Below are 17,354 nucleotides of genomic sequence, written 5' to 3' on the forward strand. Positions count from 1 at the left end.
GAGTATGTTGTTGTACATAGATGGATGCATAGCTATAGATGATCCCTCGCCTCGATGCCTGTGGTATGCCTGACATATTCAAGTCCATGCCATTACAGTCGACTTCAATGCATCACCGGTCACCACTCCAACTTTGAATCTCCGCACGCACTCTCCCCTCCGCACCCGTTGGTTGCGGTCGCAGCAACGCCGCCCATCTCCTTTGCCGTGTCCTTGCGAACCATCCACTTGGACGCACCAATCACAGCGTCCAGTTCGTCTTCCGGGGGCAGGAGGATGAGCAGCTGGCCGGCATCGGCCCGGACTTCAAACGCCAGCACCGAGTACTGCGCATCGTTTGTGCAGTCGCCATTGTCTAGTCTAAAGTTGCGCTTATGCAAGGGGCAGCTGACGTAGAGGTCGCCGTCCTTGTCGCCAATGATGCCGTGGTCGAGGACGAACGCGCGCTTGTGCGGGCACATTTGCTGTGTGGCGTAGTAGCCCTTTTGCGGAACGTGGAAGATGGCCAGCTGCGAGTCCTTGCCATACCTCACCGCCGCCGACGTCGTGTTTTCGTCGTTTGGCGCCAAGTCGGACACTGTGGCCAGCGGGACCCACTTCCACTCAGACTTCGGCGTGGGCAGGCTGGTTGCGGCAAACTTTTGCGAGGGAAACTCCTTGGGCCAGTCCGCGGCGCGGGGCTGACCGCGCTCGGCGATGATCTCGATCGCCTCTCTGCGCTCGGGAGTGTTGACAAACTGGCGGAACTTGCTGCGGACGTCGGGGTTCTGGACGGCCTTCTTCCACTCGTCCTCGTACGTGTCAACCAAAGACGCCATCTCTGCCTCCAGATCAGCACAGATGCCGAGCTCGTCGTCGATGAGAATGCGCTGGAGTTTGGCGAGGCCCCCATCGAACGACTCGACCCATGGCGCTGTGCGCTGCAGGTGCTCGGCGGTGCGAATGTAAAACATGATGTATCGGTCCAGGATGCGAACGACCTTTGACGGTGGCACGTCCTGGGCGAAAAGCAGAGCGTGACGGGGGTTGGCACCACCGTTGCCGCCAATGAAGACTGGCATCAGCCACAGCCCAGCCAACCACACTCACTGTTCCAACCCTTGTCCGTGGCAATGAGACCAAAGTCTTTGGACTGGGCCTCCGCGCACTCGCGCACACAGCCAGACACGCCACCCTTGAACTTGTGCGGCGCACGTACACCGCGGTAGCGGTTCTCAAGGTCAATAGCCAGTCCCACCGAGTCACCGACACCAAATCGGCACCACGTCGAGCCCACACATGACTTGACAGTGCGAAGTGACTTGCCGTACGCCTGTCCCGACTCGAGTCCGACAGCTTGAAGTTTCTCCCAGATATCGGGCAGGTCTGGCTTCTTGGCGCCAAACATGTCGATTCTTTGGCCACCAGTGATCTTGGTGTACAGGCCGTACTCGGCTGCAATCTGGCCAATGGCAATCAACTGCTCGGGCTTCACCTCGCCACCAGGGATGCGAGGGACGACAGAGAATGAACCATTCCGCTGAATATTGGCCATGAACTTGTCGTTGGTGTCCTGGTTGCCGTGGTGCTTTGGGAGCATGACGTGCTGGTTGTGAAGACCCGCAAGCACACTGGCAATGGCGGGCTTGCAGATCTCGCACCCTTGTGAGTTGGGGACGCCAATGGTCTCCATGATGGTTCGGAAGTCCTGCAGTTTTTTCACCTTGACCACCGCCAGGAGGTCCTGACGGCTCATCTTGATGTGGGCACAGAGGCTGTTGTCAGCAGAGATTTACAGAGCGGCACCCACCTCTTGTTGATCTGGTGGCCCGCCTTCTTCATCTCGCTTTTGAAGATGGCCGTTACAAGAGGCACACACCCGCCGCACCCGGCCCCAGCCTTGGTCTTGCACTTGATGTCTGGTAACTCGGTGATGCCGTCCTTGACACATTGAGAAATGACACCCTTGGTAACGTTGTGACACGAACAGACGACAGCGTCGTCGTCTAGGTCGTCCCCATTCTCCTCGCCGTTTGCTTTGGCACCCAGGATAAACTGAGAGGGCGGAACGTCGAGTGCTTTCTGCTCCAGTCAGACACAAACCTGCTCTCTTTTCACCTCACCTTCTTCTTGGTGATCGCAACAAGCTTTGTAAAGTCGGAGACGTCGCCGATCATCATGCCGCCGATCAAGTGCTTACCATCCTCAGTGAACAGGTACTTTTTGTACACGGATGCGATGGGGTCGTGATAGGTGAGACATTTGATGGGTCCGTCGGCAAGCAAGTGTCGTCGACTCGGCAAGGCCTGCTTGATCGCCACCTCCCCCTCTGCCGCAGGAGCCGGAACAGGGCGAACTGGTTTGGGGGGCTCACGCGAGTCGGCAAAGTAGTCTCCAAAGCTTGCGACGTCCACACCCATCAACTTTAGACGGGTAGACAGATCAGGGGGGTTCATCTTGCGGGGTGCGTGCGAGCCCCGTCCATACGTCTGAGTGAGGTTGAACGCCAGAATGTCGGCCATCTCCACACCAGGCGCAATCAAGCCATAGTAGTTTCCCCGCCAGCTGGCACACTCGCCAATTGCATAGACGTTGGGGATGTTAGTCAACAGGCTGTCGTCCACAATGACACCGCCGTGCCGGGCCGTGTGGATGCCCGCTGACGCGGCGAGGTCGTCGCGTGGTCGGATACCGGTGGCAAAGATGACCATGTCGGATTCGATCCGTGGATCGTTGAAACCGGTAAATGTCGGCTGGCCGGCATCGTCCACAGACGTCGAGATGCTCTTGGGCGAGCACCTGGTCAACACCTTGACACCCATGCCTTCGATGCGCTTCATCACCAGCTCTCCTGCAGGAGCGTCCAACTGCCGGTTCAGGGGGTAGTCTTGACGGATCATGATCGAAACGTCGGGTACACCGGGCATGTCGTACACTGCTTTGGCTGCTTCCAATCCAAGAAGCTGGGGTCAGAACGTAGGCAAAGAGGGAATACTCACACCTCCACCGACGACGGTCGCCTTCGTGACATTGTCCCTTTCTGCGTACTGGATAATGCCTTCCAGGTCGGCGATGCTGCGGTAGACGAACATGCCCTTCGTCCGCGCGGCCTCCTCACGGGTGACGTACGGCGGTACATCAGCCACCGAGCCTGTGGCGAGAACCAGAATGTCGTACGAGAAGGTGTTTTGACGTGATGTAATGACTGTTCGCGTCGAGGGGTCGATACTGGTAACCTACAGGTGGTCAGTCCCGGGGGGGGGGGTGGCGTTGTCACTGCGGGTGCCTACCTGTTCGCCGATGTGAAAAGCAAAATGGTCTGGGTTCTGTTTGGCATACCAAGACACTTCGTTCAGATACAAGTCCTCAATGTTGCGGTGTTGAAAGTATTCTGGGTGTCAGGATGATTGTACGCCTATGAAACTCACCAGTCAAGCCTACACGGTTGTACGCGTACGTCGGCTCCTCGCCGCACGTCCTGATAAAATACTTGCCCGCAGTGTCGAGGGTCAGGAGCTTCTCAATGAACGCAATGCCGACCATGCCAAGGCCCACGACCATGACCTGAGTTCGTCGTTCTCCTGGCAAATGAGACTTGCTGCGACTGGCCTGGCGGGCAGTGCTTGTGCGGCGGGTACTGCGGCTACGGCTGGCAACGCGGTCCATCCGGCCGCCGATGCTGCCGGTTCGGCTTCGAGCTCTGGCTGTGGTGGACATGTTCGATTCCGTAACTGGGGGGACTCGTGGGTGCTCGCTTCAAGACCATCCGTCAGAGTCTTATGACGAGAGTCGGACGCCGCGGACGAGGCCCACGCGCAATCACCAACGTCTTGGCATTGTGCTTGACGAATCCCGTCGCGGGGATTGCACTCGGACTGGAGAGTCGACTGGATCTATGTACATACATATCCGCAGTATCGTTGGCGCTGCGCGGCGTTGGCGGCGTCGGGGGTCCGCAGTGTGGTGACATGTAACCCTGGCTGGGTGAGTTCTTATCATTCGTAATTCCCTGTCTCCATCGCGATCCTTCGCGATTGCCAAGTTCTACACTGATTCTATTGCTTATCAGTGGCCTTCGATCGCGCGCCCTGCAAGGAACCGAAATGAGGCGGCGGGGGGGCGGGGGGGCCACCGCAGTTCCCCAGCCGTCCACTCCCAGTCCCATCCACGGTGCTTGTCAGCCCTTCCCGCTTCTCCGCCGTGGGGCTCAGGTTCATTACCATATATTACGAACTAGCGGCGGAAAGTAAACAGACAACGGAAGCCGCGAGGGATAACGCGATAAGCCGATAAGGCCATCTTTGGCTATGGCACTGTGGCGCTGCCGCCCAGTGGCCCCGTGGTACCGTCACCCCACAAGGACCCCCATGCGGCTCCATAACAGTCTAGCATTTAAAGGTGCTGCAGTGTTCCCCGTCTGCAAGCATCCAGCCAGGACCGCTTTCATTCTCCCATACGAACACACCCCACCGCAATGGACGCACTAAGCCCAGCAGAAGTCACAGCAGGTAGGAAACGTCCAACGGCGACTCGCTGATTGGGCCAGGCTTTGTGAACACTGGCGCGAAGAAGGCCGCTCAGCCCTACTATGTCTCCTTCTTCAAGGCGTGGATGGCCGGCTGGATGGTGAGTCACCTTAGAGTCACAAACTTGCCCATGTACCGGTTGTCTACTCAGGACTAATTGCCAGCTCTGTTTCGGAGCCATGCTTGTGCAGCTCATCCAAGGTGGCTCTGGCACTCTGCGAACCGACTACCCGGCCTTGATTTCGCTTCTTGCAGCATTCTTCTTTCCAGTCGGTCTCCTGATGCTTGTCATGACGGGCCAGGAGCTTGTCACGGCCCACCTCAGTGAGTGGCGTCTCCATTCAGCAAACTGACGCCAGTGTTTATGCCGATGGCCTTGCTTAAGCGCCGTATCAAGGCCTGGGAGCTCCTGGTCAATTGGATTGTTGTCTTCTTCGGCAACTTGGCGGGCGCGCTGTGCTACGTCGCTTTCATGGGTGAGTGTAAGGGGAACTGCTCGAGATCGAGACCTAATGTTCAGGGCACTACTCGCACCTGTACAACACGGACGCGTTGATCAAGTACTCGCAGACCGTGTCCATTTCCAAGACGGGCGAAGGCTGGGGCCCCTGTGTTCTGCGAGGCATCGGTTGCAACTTCCTTGTGTGCACCGCAGTGTGGCTGGGTGCCGGATCGCGCGAAAACTCGTCAAAGATCATGGCCATCCACTTTCCCGCTATGCTCTTTGTGTTCCTCGGCTTCGAACACGTCGTTGTGTGAGTTGCGGGTTCGCGTTCGTCGCTAATGAACTCAGTAACATGTACTACATTCCGGTAAGCGCGATTTGGTACCATTTAGTATTGGGGCATGCTAACGTTTAGATGGGAATGCTCAACGGCTCGGGAGTCAAGGTGTCTCACTACATTGCCCAGTCCATGATTCCAAGTCTAATCGGCAACAGTGAGTGACTGACGTCTACTTCGCTAACGTCTTCAGTTATCGGTGGCTGCCTACTTGGTATCCCTATGGTGCTCTTCTATGAGTCGCCTGAGCTTCCGCTGTTCGATCGGCTTCCCGGCCGCAAGAGGAGTGCTCGCAGGCCGTCTGTCATCGTCGAGCGCTCGAGCGGGCAGGTGACTCCCATTGACAACCAATCCGTTATCGACCACAGTGTTAAGCCTGGCAAGGAGCGCTCATAAAAAGGGAATAACGTTGTATACAGCTCGAGCAGTCAATACCATTGACGGCGAGCCAATGTTATGATCGTGGATTTGATTGGGTTGCATTTACCAGCAAAGTCGTCTCCTCCAAGCGGAAGCCATATATGTACATACATACCCGCGATTACTTGGTTGTCACTGCAAAGTGGTGTCGCGCGAGCGGGGTGTCGCGGGGCCGGGTGGTCGAGACTGAGAGGCTGAGTTGAAGGATCGAAAGCAACTACATACCCAGATCGTGCTCGAGTGCTGTCAACTCTAACAGTATGTGCCATTACCTTACGTCGTGGTACTGTACGTAACAGCCGATGAAGCTCATTTTCAACAAGTCCATTCAGAGTTACTACGTAAACATCGTTTTTTTTTTTCATTTCCGTCCTTCCATTTCCTTTCAGTTCTTCCTTATTTCACGTGCATCTTTTCCGGCCCCTCGATAACGCATTCTCTTCAAGCATGGGGCTTCTTACTAGGCGTCAGATTGCACGCTGCGACGGTAGGCGGGCATGAGTGGATACACCAGGCCTTTCTGGCGCAGAATGTAGCGCTTGAACCAGTACGGCGCGACCTTGGTGACTTGGTAATTGGAGAATGTGTGAGCAGGGACGGCGAAGACTTGGTCCAGCTCTTCGAGCGTGAGCTGTTTGGTCTCGGGGACCCAGAGGTAGATCCAAACAAAGGCCAGCGCGTTAAGCCCAGCGTAGAAGCCGAAGGCACCGGTTGGTGTGAAGGCGCGGAGGAGGCGGGGGAACGTGAGCGAGAGTACGGACGCCCACCCGTTATTCCATGCTACGCTGAGGGCCATGCCTTGCTCGCGTTGGGCCAAGGGGAATACCTCGGCTGCGTACATGAATCTGGAGGTGTCAGTGAGGGGCTCCATTGCCATCGGCTACTTATGTTTCTGTTTCTTGAGACTCACGGGACAGGACCCTCGCCTAGCGAGTAGGCAATCGTAAAGAGGTATACAAACATGGCGACGAGCGAGGTTCGGATGGTCTCGTCCTTGATGAAAAAGCAGAAGCCGCCGGCGAGTAGTGTCCAGCACATGTTGGGGAACGTAGCGAGGAGGAGCGCCCGGCGGCCATACGTATCGATGGTGAAGACTGCAGGGATAGCAAAGACAAAGTTGAGCGCGCCAAAGCCGATGGACGCAAAGAGTGCTTGCGAGTCCGAATATCCGCCCTGCTTGAAGATTGTCGACGAGTAAAATGACATGACTGGAAAGTTAGCCCACACGCGGCAGCGCACTTCGGCTGACTCACTGTTGATTCCGCACATCTGCTGCGCAAGCATGACGACGAGTGCCGCAAGCGTCGCGCGCCGACAGCGGGGGATGGTGAACAGCTCGACGATGCGAGAGACATACGTGCGTCCCTGGACAATCTACCTGTCAGCCCCCGTCGTGCTTTTGGCATACCTTCTGTTCCTCCGAGTACTGGACATATGCGTAGAACAGATCACGGGCAGCCTGTAGCTCAGTGTTGCGGATCCTGCGCATTGAGTGCCACGCATCCACCATGCGGCCCTTTTTCATGTACCACCGCGGGCTCTCGGGACAGAACAGGATGCCGACGGCGAGGGGTACGGCGGGGATGAAGGCGGACCCGAGCTGGAGGCGCCAGGCAATCTTTCCAGTGTCCTTGACCACGGCATTCGCACTTGAGCGTCAGTATGTGCGTCTTGTGAGAGGCGTGGCTCACCAGAACCCGATGAAGATGCCAAATGCCGTCCACAGCTGCCAACCCATGGTGAGTGCGCCACGGATAGGAGCAGGCGACAGCTCGGCGCAGTACATGGGCACCGTTGCTCCCTTGGCACCAACACCCAAACCCATGACAAGGCGCACAGCAACAAGCGCTTGCCAGCTGTGCGTAAAGGCCGAGGCGATGGGAGTGGCGATGAGGCAGAGGGCGGTGATGAATATTTCACCGCGTCGGCCGAATAGATTGTTGAGTGGGTCCGACACTGCAGTGACCGTCAGCATTGACTCTGTCAAGTGACAGGTGGGACTGACACCAGCATCCTACCATTGCAGCAGCAATGTATGGGGACGAATTAACAAAGCCGACTATCCACTCGTCTCGCGCACCACCTGGCTGGCCAATGGGTGTGGCGATGCCGAATTCCTGGGGGAACGAAAGGTCTGTCGATCAGCATAAGACACAAGCACAAACTCACTTGCGCCATTGGAACCAGTCTGGTCCCAACCCTGCGTGGCCGCTCCAAGTGCACAGACAACCACTGAATAGTACATCATCCACGGCAGGTGCCACTTGTGAGCCAGCTCGTAGGCGAGCGACGTCTTGTCATCGTCGTCGAGTTCGGCCATGGCGGCAAAGTCGTAAGGGCGCTGCGCTACGAGCGCGCCCTTGCGGAACACATCTTTGTATTCCTGGAGACCGTGGGCATTGACGAAGTCGTCGACCTGTGCGAGGACGCTGTCCTTTGAGAGGGCGACTAGGGTATTCTGGGGGTCCGCTTGTTCCACGTGGTGTACAAACGGCTTGCCGCCGTCCTTGCTGTCGATAATGTCAGAGTTGGACATGGTAAATTGGTATGGTCCAGAGCGATGCGGGTCCCCAGGTGAGATTACCTGGGGTTATGTATCAGTGAGGGCTGGATACACAATGGGCACCGGATCAACGGAATTGTTCCAATGGATGTTCTGTTCCTGGCCGACTCTCCGACAACTGGCCGACTCATCCCCGTCCATATCGCGCCACATCCGAATAGCCTGTTCCATTGCTTCAGGCTATCAAGTTGCCCTGTGTAGGCCTACTCGGCAAACTGCTCTTCGATACTTGACATGATCGACAAGAAAGCTTGGGTTTGGTCAATGTGGTTTACGACACGGCTTTGCTTACCAATGAGGTACTGGGCAATCTCACTGTTGCCTTCTGTATCGCCTGGCAAGCCCTCAAGAAGTGTAACGGCCACTACGCGGATTTTGGCCACCAGGGAGGGACCGTTGGCCGCTAGAGCCTGGATTGGAAGGCTGACATAAGCTCAGTGTAATGTGATATCCAGCAGACCGCTTACCCGTGTACCGTCTGGAGCAGAGTTTGGTACACCATCTGTCGCCAGTCGTTGTTCTCGCCCAAATCTACTGCCACCAATTCAGCAGCTGCTGTCAGCTCGCGGCAAGCACAGATTCCCCACCATTTCTCGGTGGTGTGCCTGGAGCTCCCGCCGATTGGAGCAGACGTTCGCGCAGAAGTCTGGACTGTCAGACTACAGCCAGTGTTAAGGATGCTCACATGAGTCTCAACCTGGTCATGGCCAATGTCACCTGCACGTTGGCTTTGAGGACAAGATACCCGTCCTGTGGTGAGTCACCTGGATTGTCAAAGAACTCGTCGACTTGCGCGAGTAGCGCCGTTTCCCATCCCGGTACAGGACTGCAATCAGGATGTGATACTATGTGCAGCGGGTTCAAGCTCACAAGGCTGGAGATGAGGCCGACAGCTCAAGTGCAAATGGTGCCGGTGTTGCTGTGACTACGGCAACCAGACATTGGCGCAGATCGCGTACGTTGCGGAGCTCCCGAAATAATGTCTCAGAGTCGGCAGGCGGACGGCGAATGACGTCTCGTTCCTTTACAAGGATGTCCCCGAGAACACTGGTCAAGGTGCTCAGCTGCTGATTATTATTGGGAACTGACTTACGTTACAATGCGCGTGAGGACATTGAATCCGGCAATGAGCGGCGTGCTGGTACCTCTTGGCAGGTAGCCGTCCGCCGTAATGCTGGAATCGTGTAGCTCTCGGGGCAACTCTGCAGAGCCAGGCCCACGAAACTCGTCGGACCGGAGGAGAATGGGCCTGTTATTCGAGATGGCCTCAACCTTATCAGCATTGTGAATGAGAAACCAGACACGACGCCCGCGTTCAGCATCGATCGGTGCTTTCTGTCAGCCGTGTGAGTGATTGGGCAAGGCCTTACATAGTCCGGCGTACGTCTGCCGTCAGCGCGTAACGTATCGACCGTGCCCGAAAGCTACTCACTTCCTCATCGAATAGCCGCATGTCGATGGCTAGCTGGAGGGCGGTTCCCATTGCCGCACCAGTCAGGACACCGTCGCCGTTCTTCTGCAAAGTGAGGACTTTTCATCGCCTTTGTTATCGTTACCTTGTGAATCACGAGCATGAGATACCTCACAGTCAGCGACGCTTACACGTGCAAGTAAAGGCTCACTTGATTGAGACCAGATCTACACTCGGGCTGTCCATGCTCCGCCGCACCACAGCATAACATGCCCGCAAGCAGTCGTTGGACAAGGTGCGGGCATTACCTACAGGCAAAAGACTGTTGGGCACGTGGCCGAATGTGCAGGACAACATGGCCATAACCAGGGCTGTCATCAGCCAGTCAAACTAGGGAAACCCACCAAAGAACATTGGGTTCCTCTCGTCTTCGCGGGCATCGACGGCATCCATGAATGTTGGGTAATGGACCACGGGAATAATGCAGTAGACCTTTGCTATGTCAGGGGCCGTTCTAGCAAAGGTACTTACATGGTCGAAGAAGAGTTTGAGAATGCTGAGCGCAGTATTTCGGGGAAGGATGTCTGCAATACGGGTCGACTGCAAGGGAGCAGCGTCTGCTAGGAAAGCTGAAGGCGACTGCAGGCTGACAGATGGAGACGGACGCTGGGCAATATAGGTGATCGGTACAAGAGGTTCTGGTGGGTTGGATGAATGCTGAGGAAGCAGGCCAACGTGTGTATCGTAGCCCTCGCAATCGATGAGGTGCGGTTCCTGTGAATGCTGTGGGCCATCCGGGACGGGCAAGTGGTGCTCAGGAAAGGCACCGTCCCCCAGATTGTGCACAGCGTGTTCCTCTAGTTCAAGTTGTCGCCCAGCATCGTCGCCGACCCCGTGAACAGGGTTTGCGTGCGAGGATGGTCGAGGTGAGCTCCGTAGGGCTGTCGATGTTGATACCATGGACGAAAGTCCACTGTCAGATTGCTCCGACCGCAGCCGATCAAGGATGACCTGCTGCCGTCCCCGACGTTTGGTCGGTGTTCGGTACGTACACTGCAGCGACCACGAGCCGCAGTTCTGTTCTTAGCTCATGCGCATTAATATCAAACCTACCTCGCAGGGTACAGCGCTCACTCCGTCCACAAGCTCAACCGGACGTCCTCTCATGTTGCACTTGAGCTTACGCGCTCTGCAGCCGTCGCAGCTGGGACCCGTCGCAGAGCTCCCCGAGCGACCTGGTATGGGGGCCAGCGTTTCGGAGCCGATAACGGTTTCGTGCCGGGTGCGTTTGGAGCTCGGAGGCGTCATTTCCGATGGTGATGATGTATAGTCTATGGCTGAGCAAGTTGGGATGGGAAAGAACGATGAAACGGGACACGAGAATCCTGGGCTGGGTTGTGGAGCGTGGTGGAGAGAGGCTCTTGGCTCTCGGAGATCCATCGGAGATCTCTCGGCAATTCGTCTCGGCCAAGTTCGGACTGGCGACTGGCATTACATGGTCATGTTACACATGCATTTGTATTCCACAGGTGCTGTCTGTTTATCGAGTGGTACACTAATCTATTGCTTATGGTCCATAACAGCGTTCATGATCATCTTGGTGAGGACAACGTCCTCCCTGCCGTCCATCACGGTGGTGGGGAACTCGGTGCCCTCCGTGACAGCCTTGTACAACTCGATGAGCGTGAGGTTGTAAAAGTCGACATAAGTTGGGCGGGACGTATTCTCGTCATAGTCGCCGTTAGGGAGCACCTTTTGAATTGTTACATTGATAGGCAGTGCCCGAATGTAGGGACTAGAGTTAGCAAGAACTGGGCCTGAGGAAACCGCACCTGTCAAATTGAATCTTGATCCTCTCAGTGCCGGTGTACACTTCAATGTGTGCGTCAAAGAATCCAACGTCGTCGACGCCCATCTGCTGTCAGCTGTGCACTGAGAATCGTCCTGCACCTCATAAAGTGTGTTGAATGCACCGTGATCGAAGAGCACCTGCCACCAGTTCGGACGCTCGAGGTCTCCACGTCGGCAAGCAAAGTGGACGTGGGCCGGCATACCAATCGCCTCTCGCATGGCGGAGAGGGCATGGGAGCTGAACGCTGTGAGGATCTGCCATGATCCGAGGTTTGACGGGTCAGTGAGGGCGGCGTTCCCAAAGTTCTCAACCAGATTGGCCTCCGCACGCGACTTCACGTCGGCTGCCGCTCCGGGAGGGAAATCGGTAAACATGCGCTGGTACATGCCCGTCTGAGGAGTGAACCGCGGGTTCTGCTATGTTAATTCTGTCCCTTGGTGGTTGCTCCTGAGTTTTGAATGGCACTCACTCCACCGATAATGTCGCGTACCCGGACATACTTGATGTCCTTGCCATTGATTGCGTCCTTGAACCGCTTGAACGCAGTTGCGTAGCGGCGCATGTATCCCACAAAGATGACCACATTGTTACGTTTGCGTGCTTCCTCCAGCGCGTCGGCCTCGGACAGGGTCTGTACCATCGGCTTCTCGAGCATGACGTGTTTGCCTGCATTGGCACACGCGATGGCTTGGTCGGCATGGTACTGGTCTGCAGAGCAGATGAACACTAGGTCCACGGGGACGGACGACGCCAGCAGTTCGTCTCTGTATGAAGTCAGCGCCGACGAGATATGGATACGTACACGGACGAGAAGCAGTTGGTGATTCCAAAACGTTCCGAGCAGTGCTTCAGAGTCGAGGTAGAGATGTCCACCAGCGCAACAGCCTTGAACATGTGGTTGGCGATGATGAGGTTTGGTATATGCGTGACTTGCGCAATCTCCCCGCAGCCGACAACTGCGACCTGCAGCACAGGGCTTGAGGTTGTGGTGGATGTCATGGTGAGTATTGAAAAACGTGTGAGGTGGGTCCAAGGTGAACTCCATGGCGGCGGTCAATATATGATTCAAGTGGGCTGGCGGGAAGCTGGAGGCGTCTCAAAATCGTGTCGTTGGGAGACACATTTGTCCGGCCCAGTGTCGGATCGAGATGCATCTGCTCCGAGCCGCACACGAGCCGACAAAAGGCCGAGTCTCCGGCAGACCTCCGAGCACTATGACGACAATGTGATCCCGTGGTAATGCGGCCTACGGCAGATGGCAGGTGGTGTGGTGTTCGGATATGTTATACAGTCTCTTCCTCGCATTCAGATAAAGCCGTCGCCATGCAGCTTTGTCGCTTTCCCCATTCCCATCACAGCCGCATTCAACATGATTGCCCGCATCGACACCAACACCACCCTGCTTGACCAGCTCCTGGCTCTGGGCCTCAAGATCGACCTCGACTCATGCGACGTCGCTTTTGCCAGGACCCTGCCGTTCCGCCCCGCAGACATGACTTCGAACCAAGCCATCATCGCCGAGGCCATCCTCGACCCCACCAATAAGGAGACTGTGGAGGCCATCGTGCGGAGCTTGCCCGGCATGGAGCCGTTTGATGTCTTTACAATCCTCGTAAGTTTACGTGCTTTGGGTATCTGTGTGGCCTTGTCGCTTATTGTTTAGCATGCCAAATTTGCCAAGGAGATCCTGCCACACATCACCGGCCGCGTCCTGGCCCAAACGACCCCGAGCAAGCCGCACGACCGGGAGGCTATCATTGCACACGCGCGGGCGTATGCCAAGGCCTACAACGCCGAGGGTATTTCCAAGTACGCAAAGTCGAGAGAGGTTTGGGTGCTGACAGGCAGTGACCGGTTCTGTATCAAGATCCCGACAACCACGTCAGGCGTGCAAGCTGCCGTCGTATTGCAGTCTGAGGGTATCCAGACGCTGGGCACAGCGCTGTTCAATGTCGCACAGGCACACGCCGCTGCGCAGGCCGGCATGTACGCTATCAGTCCTTACTTTAACGGTGTGTATTGGGCCCATTCTTGTAGCCGCTCTGACTTCCAGAGGTAAAGGCGCACGACGCGGCAGAGCGATGGCCCGACGTCGCAGACCCAGGCCTCGAGCACCCAATGGCCCACCGTATGGGCGCCATTCGCGATGCGTACGACGCTCTCCGCGCCCAAGACAAGTATACGCCGCAGATCAAGGGCGCGTCGTACATCTCCGTCTTGGAGGTGCTGGCGCAGCCCGAGCTAGGATGCGAGCACGTCACGCTGCACCCTGGTCCCATCGAGGACCTCCTCTGGGCGACTGGGCAGCCAGCATTTGCGGGAGGCAAGTGGAAGCAGCGTCTCGCAGAGTACACGCCTGAGTGCACTCCGTGGACCGCACCCAGTGGGCCCGACATGGTGAAGCGGGACACCCAGCGCGCCGCCCACGACCCGCTCGGAAACGCACCCACTTCGCCAGGTGTGCACTACCTCGCTGATGGTGTCCTGGATGCGGCCAACGACGCTGACCCCGCCACCAAGCAGCGGTTTGAGGACGCCATGGCGTGTTTCGTCCGTGCCGAGGACAATGTGTTGGAGTTCATCGCCGACATCCAACGCTCGTAGTGGGATATCCAATGCAATGCATTGTCTTAACGGATCTGAATCATGCTCTGTGTGACTCGAGAACATGCTGGCCATGCTTTCCCTTTGGGGCCAGGTAGCTATCGATAACCTACTGCATGTATTATGCAAATATGCCCCCAAAGCAGACGAAATCTCCATAGTCCGCGCGTCTACATAGTAGACATAAACAGTGCTTGGGCTGCGAGCACATCTAGTGCGAGACCTCAACCTGCACCGTGCACTCGTACATTGGGGCCAAACTGAGTGCGGTAGTTACGAAGCACAACCCAAAGCACATCCCACGATGCAGGCGGCAGTATCAGTATGCCCGACCCTGCCGCCAGTCCACATTTGGCACTCCGCGTCGGCAACGCCTCCGATCCACCGACCACCGTAGTGGGTGGTCGGCATCTGCCAACGGCGGCATGAAAAAGAACGACTCCACACCCTCCGGGCAGACGACGACCCCATTTGCTAACCGAGGCCCCACACCCGTTGCTGCTGCCATTGAGCCCATCTGGCATCTAGAGCAACAGCCTGACTCCTGCCTCACGAAACGCCAGTCTGGCGCCCCGCCCAGAAGAGGGCGGCCCCGCTGCCGACACTGTCGCCCACCCCACCCATTGTCGGCCTTGCGGCCGCCCAACTCCACAACTCACCCCACAGTCCCCGTTGTACGTCGGCACCCTGCCCGCCCACTGTCTCGTCTTATCGCTGTCCATGCATTTATATCGCAGGCCGGATGTTCTCCATGTTGCCCCGCATCAACAAACAATGTCGAGCAAGAGCCTGCAAGACCTCACACCCATGGATGAGAAGGACGATATTTTCACCGAGACTGTCACCGCCGTCGACATCAACCCGGAGCCCGTACACTACACGCGATGGCAGCGTTTTGTGTCCAGTGTATGGGACTCGTGAGTGGTTGCAACACACACAGCGCTGACGGCAGGGACTATTACCTCAAGTCAGACCTCGAGCGTGGCCTGGTTCGCAAGCTCGACTGCGCCATGCTCTCGGTGCTTTGCTTTGGCTGGCTCATGAAGTACATTGACCAGACGAATGTGCGTGACAGAATTGTGCTGGGCACCGCTCACGCCTGCAGCTCCAGAACGCCTATGTCAGCGGCATGAAGGAGGACCTCCAGATGTTCGGCAATGAGTATGTTCGCCTGCTCACCATCTACAATGCTGTATGTTATTCCCTGCCTCTGCGCATGCTGACAACATAACAGGTGTACTGTGCCCTTCAGATTCCGTCCAACCTCATCGTCATGAAGGTTCGCCCCGCGTGGTGGCTTGCTGGGTGCGAGCTCGGGTGGACAGTCTTCACGTTTGCGCAGGCTGCGGCACAGTCGACCAGCCAAGTATACGCATTCAGGTTCTTCGTTGCCTTCTTCGAGGCAGCCTTCCAGCCCGTCAGCTACTTCCTGATCGGTTCGTGGTACACCAAGAAGGAACTCGGCAAGCGGATGGCCGTCTGGTACTGTTTCATGCCTGCCGGCCAAGCGTTCAGTGGATACCTGCAAGCCGCAATTTTCAAGGGGTTGGACGGCGCGCACGGCATCGCCGGCTGGCGCTGGCTGTACATTGTCTGTGGCTGCATGACGGTGCCGGCAGTTGTCCTGGTGTTCATTTTCGTGCCCGACTTTCCGTCCACCACAAAGATCTGGTACCTCAACGACGAGGAGAAGGAGCTGGCCTGCAAGCGCTGCCTTACCAACGGCACCAACCCGCTCGAAGGTGCCCTCAAGCCTGCCGTTTTCAAGGAGATGTGGCGTCATTGGCGCATCTACATGCTCCCCCTCGGCTACATCTTCTACGGTCTGTGCGTCCAGGCGTACAACTACTTTGGCATCTTTCTCAAATCAGAAAACTTCTCGGTTGAGATGCGCAACATTATCCCAGCATCTTCCTGGATTGCGAGCATTCCCGTCCAGCTGTTCATCGGTTATCTGTCCGACCGTCTCGGCACGCGCTTTTGGGTAATGACTGGTGTCCTGGCCTGCCAGTTGGTGCCATCCGTCATCCTCACCGTTTGGCCTGCAAGCACTGGACTCAAAATCTTTGGCTTCTTTGGCAACCCTCTCTTCTTCATTACTTCCCTCTACTACACGTGGCTGAGCGAGATCTGCTCCCACAGTGCAGAGGAGCGTGGCATGGTCCTCGGCGTCACCAACACGGCGTTCTACGCCTTCAACGCGTTCCTCCCCAACCTCATATTTGTGGCGAGCGACAGCCCGTCCTTCCGCAAGGGTTTCCCGACCCTTACCGCATGCCTTGTGGCCGCCTTTGTGTGCATTGTCATTATTCGTCTCCTGTATTCTCGACAGCAACGCCGCGAGACACAGGAGCGCTGCGCAGACGAGGAGCGCAACGTCTGAAGAAGGGACACGGGCGCACGGGGCTGGGATCGCAAAGGAGCTGGTGGTGGTGAGTGGTAGTTGGTTGTTAGCACTCTTGTAGGCAAAAGAAGTAGTCATGTCAGATGTTTCGAGCGTTGGTTTCAAGCCTGGACCAAGTGAAGCGTGAATGTTGGTGATTTCATGATTTTGTTCGTGAGGCACACGTGAACGGGGGGGGGGGGGGGGTGATATGAGGCCATGAGGCGAGTGTATGTGGAGGCAAATGGATCATGGAAAACATGAGGAGTATAGGAATACGGAAAGTGCGTGCGGCGCATATATGGACCCGGCGGTATGTGGGAGGCACCAATATGGAGAACGCGATAAACAGTCGAGAGACACAACACGTGACCTTGCACGTGACCCGGGGTCTCCGCAGATCCGCAGACCATGCCCCCCCATCATTTTGCTCCCGCTCCCTGTCGGCCCTATGTCCGCTCGGAGATATTCCGCCCCCACTTGTTGTTGCTCACTCCGTCTCGCCCACGACGCTCGCCATGGCCTCTGACGACGTCGGCCAGCGTCGCGCCGCGCCGACAGGCGTCCCGCGCCTCTCCCTGCGTCCCAGCGACAGCGCCGTCGCTTGCCAGCGCTGCCACCACCGCAAGAAGAAGGTGCGCGGCCCACGTTCGGCCTGCCGCTGACGTTAGTGTGACCGAGCGAGACCGGCTTGCGGCGCCTGCAGCCGCGTCAATGCCGCGTGTGTGTACGACATTGCGATATCGGACCGCTCGAACCCCGGGTACGTCTTACTGCAGCCGGCCTCTGGAAGGGTGCCCGGACGTGGTGTCCTTTGACTGATGCAGAAGCAGT

The 17,354-nt window shown here is 57.0% G+C and overlaps 7 protein-coding genes across 7 annotated transcripts; 3 read left to right on the forward strand and 4 right to left on the reverse strand.

Moving 5' to 3' along the window:
* Nucleotides 1–119: 119 nt before the first annotated feature.
* On the reverse strand, nucleotides 120–3,696 carry EHS24_005545 (uncharacterized protein; the record flags this gene model as incomplete). Its single annotated transcript, XM_028621068.1, has 7 exons — nucleotides 120–1,054; nucleotides 1,090–1,754; nucleotides 1,790–2,061; nucleotides 2,103–2,942; nucleotides 2,991–3,215; nucleotides 3,270–3,370; nucleotides 3,408–3,696. The coding sequence occupies 7 exons, from the start codon at nucleotides 3,694–3,696 to the stop codon at nucleotides 120–122; spliced, it is 3,327 nt and encodes a 1,108-aa protein (XP_028471703.1).
* A 757-nt stretch (nucleotides 3,697–4,453) lies between these two features.
* On the forward strand, nucleotides 4,454–5,683 carry EHS24_005546 (uncharacterized protein; the record flags this gene model as incomplete). The annotated part of the gene is made up of 8 exons (XM_028621069.1): nucleotides 4,454–4,487; nucleotides 4,526–4,605; nucleotides 4,670–4,829; nucleotides 4,865–4,981; nucleotides 5,026–5,260; nucleotides 5,299–5,317; nucleotides 5,366–5,444; nucleotides 5,481–5,683. 8 exons carry the CDS (start codon nucleotides 4,454–4,456, stop codon nucleotides 5,681–5,683), a joined length of 927 nt encoding a protein of 308 aa, XP_028471704.1.
* A 481-nt stretch (nucleotides 5,684–6,164) lies between these two features.
* EHS24_005547 (uncharacterized protein) lies at nucleotides 6,165–8,243 on the reverse strand (the record flags this gene model as incomplete). The annotated part of the gene is made up of 8 exons (XM_028621070.1): nucleotides 6,165–6,167; nucleotides 6,219–6,552; nucleotides 6,618–6,915; nucleotides 6,961–7,081; nucleotides 7,116–7,356; nucleotides 7,399–7,663; nucleotides 7,713–7,841; nucleotides 7,877–8,243. The coding sequence occupies 8 exons, from the start codon at nucleotides 8,241–8,243 to the stop codon at nucleotides 6,165–6,167; spliced, it is 1,758 nt and encodes a 585-aa protein (XP_028471705.1).
* Nucleotides 8,244–8,473: 230 nt separating this feature from the next.
* On the reverse strand, nucleotides 8,474–10,848 carry EHS24_005548 (uncharacterized protein; the record flags this gene model as incomplete). Its single annotated transcript, XM_028621071.1, has 12 exons — nucleotides 8,474–8,520; nucleotides 8,563–8,693; nucleotides 8,738–8,822; nucleotides 8,858–8,916; nucleotides 8,956–9,096; nucleotides 9,141–9,317; nucleotides 9,364–9,601; nucleotides 9,641–9,656; nucleotides 9,703–9,800; nucleotides 10,086–10,173; nucleotides 10,213–10,734; nucleotides 10,795–10,848. 12 exons carry the CDS (start codon nucleotides 10,846–10,848, stop codon nucleotides 8,474–8,476), a joined length of 1,656 nt encoding a protein of 551 aa, XP_028471706.1.
* Nucleotides 10,849–11,241: 393 nt separating this feature from the next.
* On the reverse strand, nucleotides 11,242–12,532 carry EHS24_005549 (uncharacterized protein; the record flags this gene model as incomplete). The annotated part of the gene is made up of 3 exons (XM_028621072.1): nucleotides 11,242–11,949; nucleotides 12,003–12,297; nucleotides 12,336–12,532. 3 exons carry the CDS (start codon nucleotides 12,530–12,532, stop codon nucleotides 11,242–11,244), a joined length of 1,200 nt encoding a protein of 399 aa, XP_028471707.1.
* Nucleotides 12,533–12,902: 370 nt separating this feature from the next.
* EHS24_005550 (uncharacterized protein) lies at nucleotides 12,903–14,137 on the forward strand (the record flags this gene model as incomplete). Its single annotated transcript, XM_028621073.1, has 4 exons — nucleotides 12,903–13,145; nucleotides 13,197–13,342; nucleotides 13,382–13,545; nucleotides 13,587–14,137. 4 exons carry the CDS (start codon nucleotides 12,903–12,905, stop codon nucleotides 14,135–14,137), a joined length of 1,104 nt encoding a protein of 367 aa, XP_028471708.1.
* Nucleotides 14,138–14,911: 774 nt separating this feature from the next.
* Nucleotides 14,912–16,520, forward strand: EHS24_005551 (uncharacterized protein; the record flags this gene model as incomplete). Its single annotated transcript, XM_028621074.1, has 4 exons — nucleotides 14,912–15,054; nucleotides 15,110–15,182; nucleotides 15,243–15,329; nucleotides 15,372–16,520. The coding sequence occupies 4 exons, from the start codon at nucleotides 14,912–14,914 to the stop codon at nucleotides 16,518–16,520; spliced, it is 1,452 nt and encodes a 483-aa protein (XP_028471709.1).
* Nucleotides 16,521–17,354: the final 834 nt, after the last annotated feature.

The sequence above is a fragment of the Apiotrichum porosum genome, assembly GCF_003942205.1.
Source record: "Apiotrichum porosum strain DSM 27194 chromosome Unknown scaffold_24, whole genome shotgun sequence".
Classification (NCBI taxonomy): domain Eukaryota; kingdom Fungi; phylum Basidiomycota; class Tremellomycetes; order Trichosporonales; family Trichosporonaceae; genus Apiotrichum; species Apiotrichum porosum.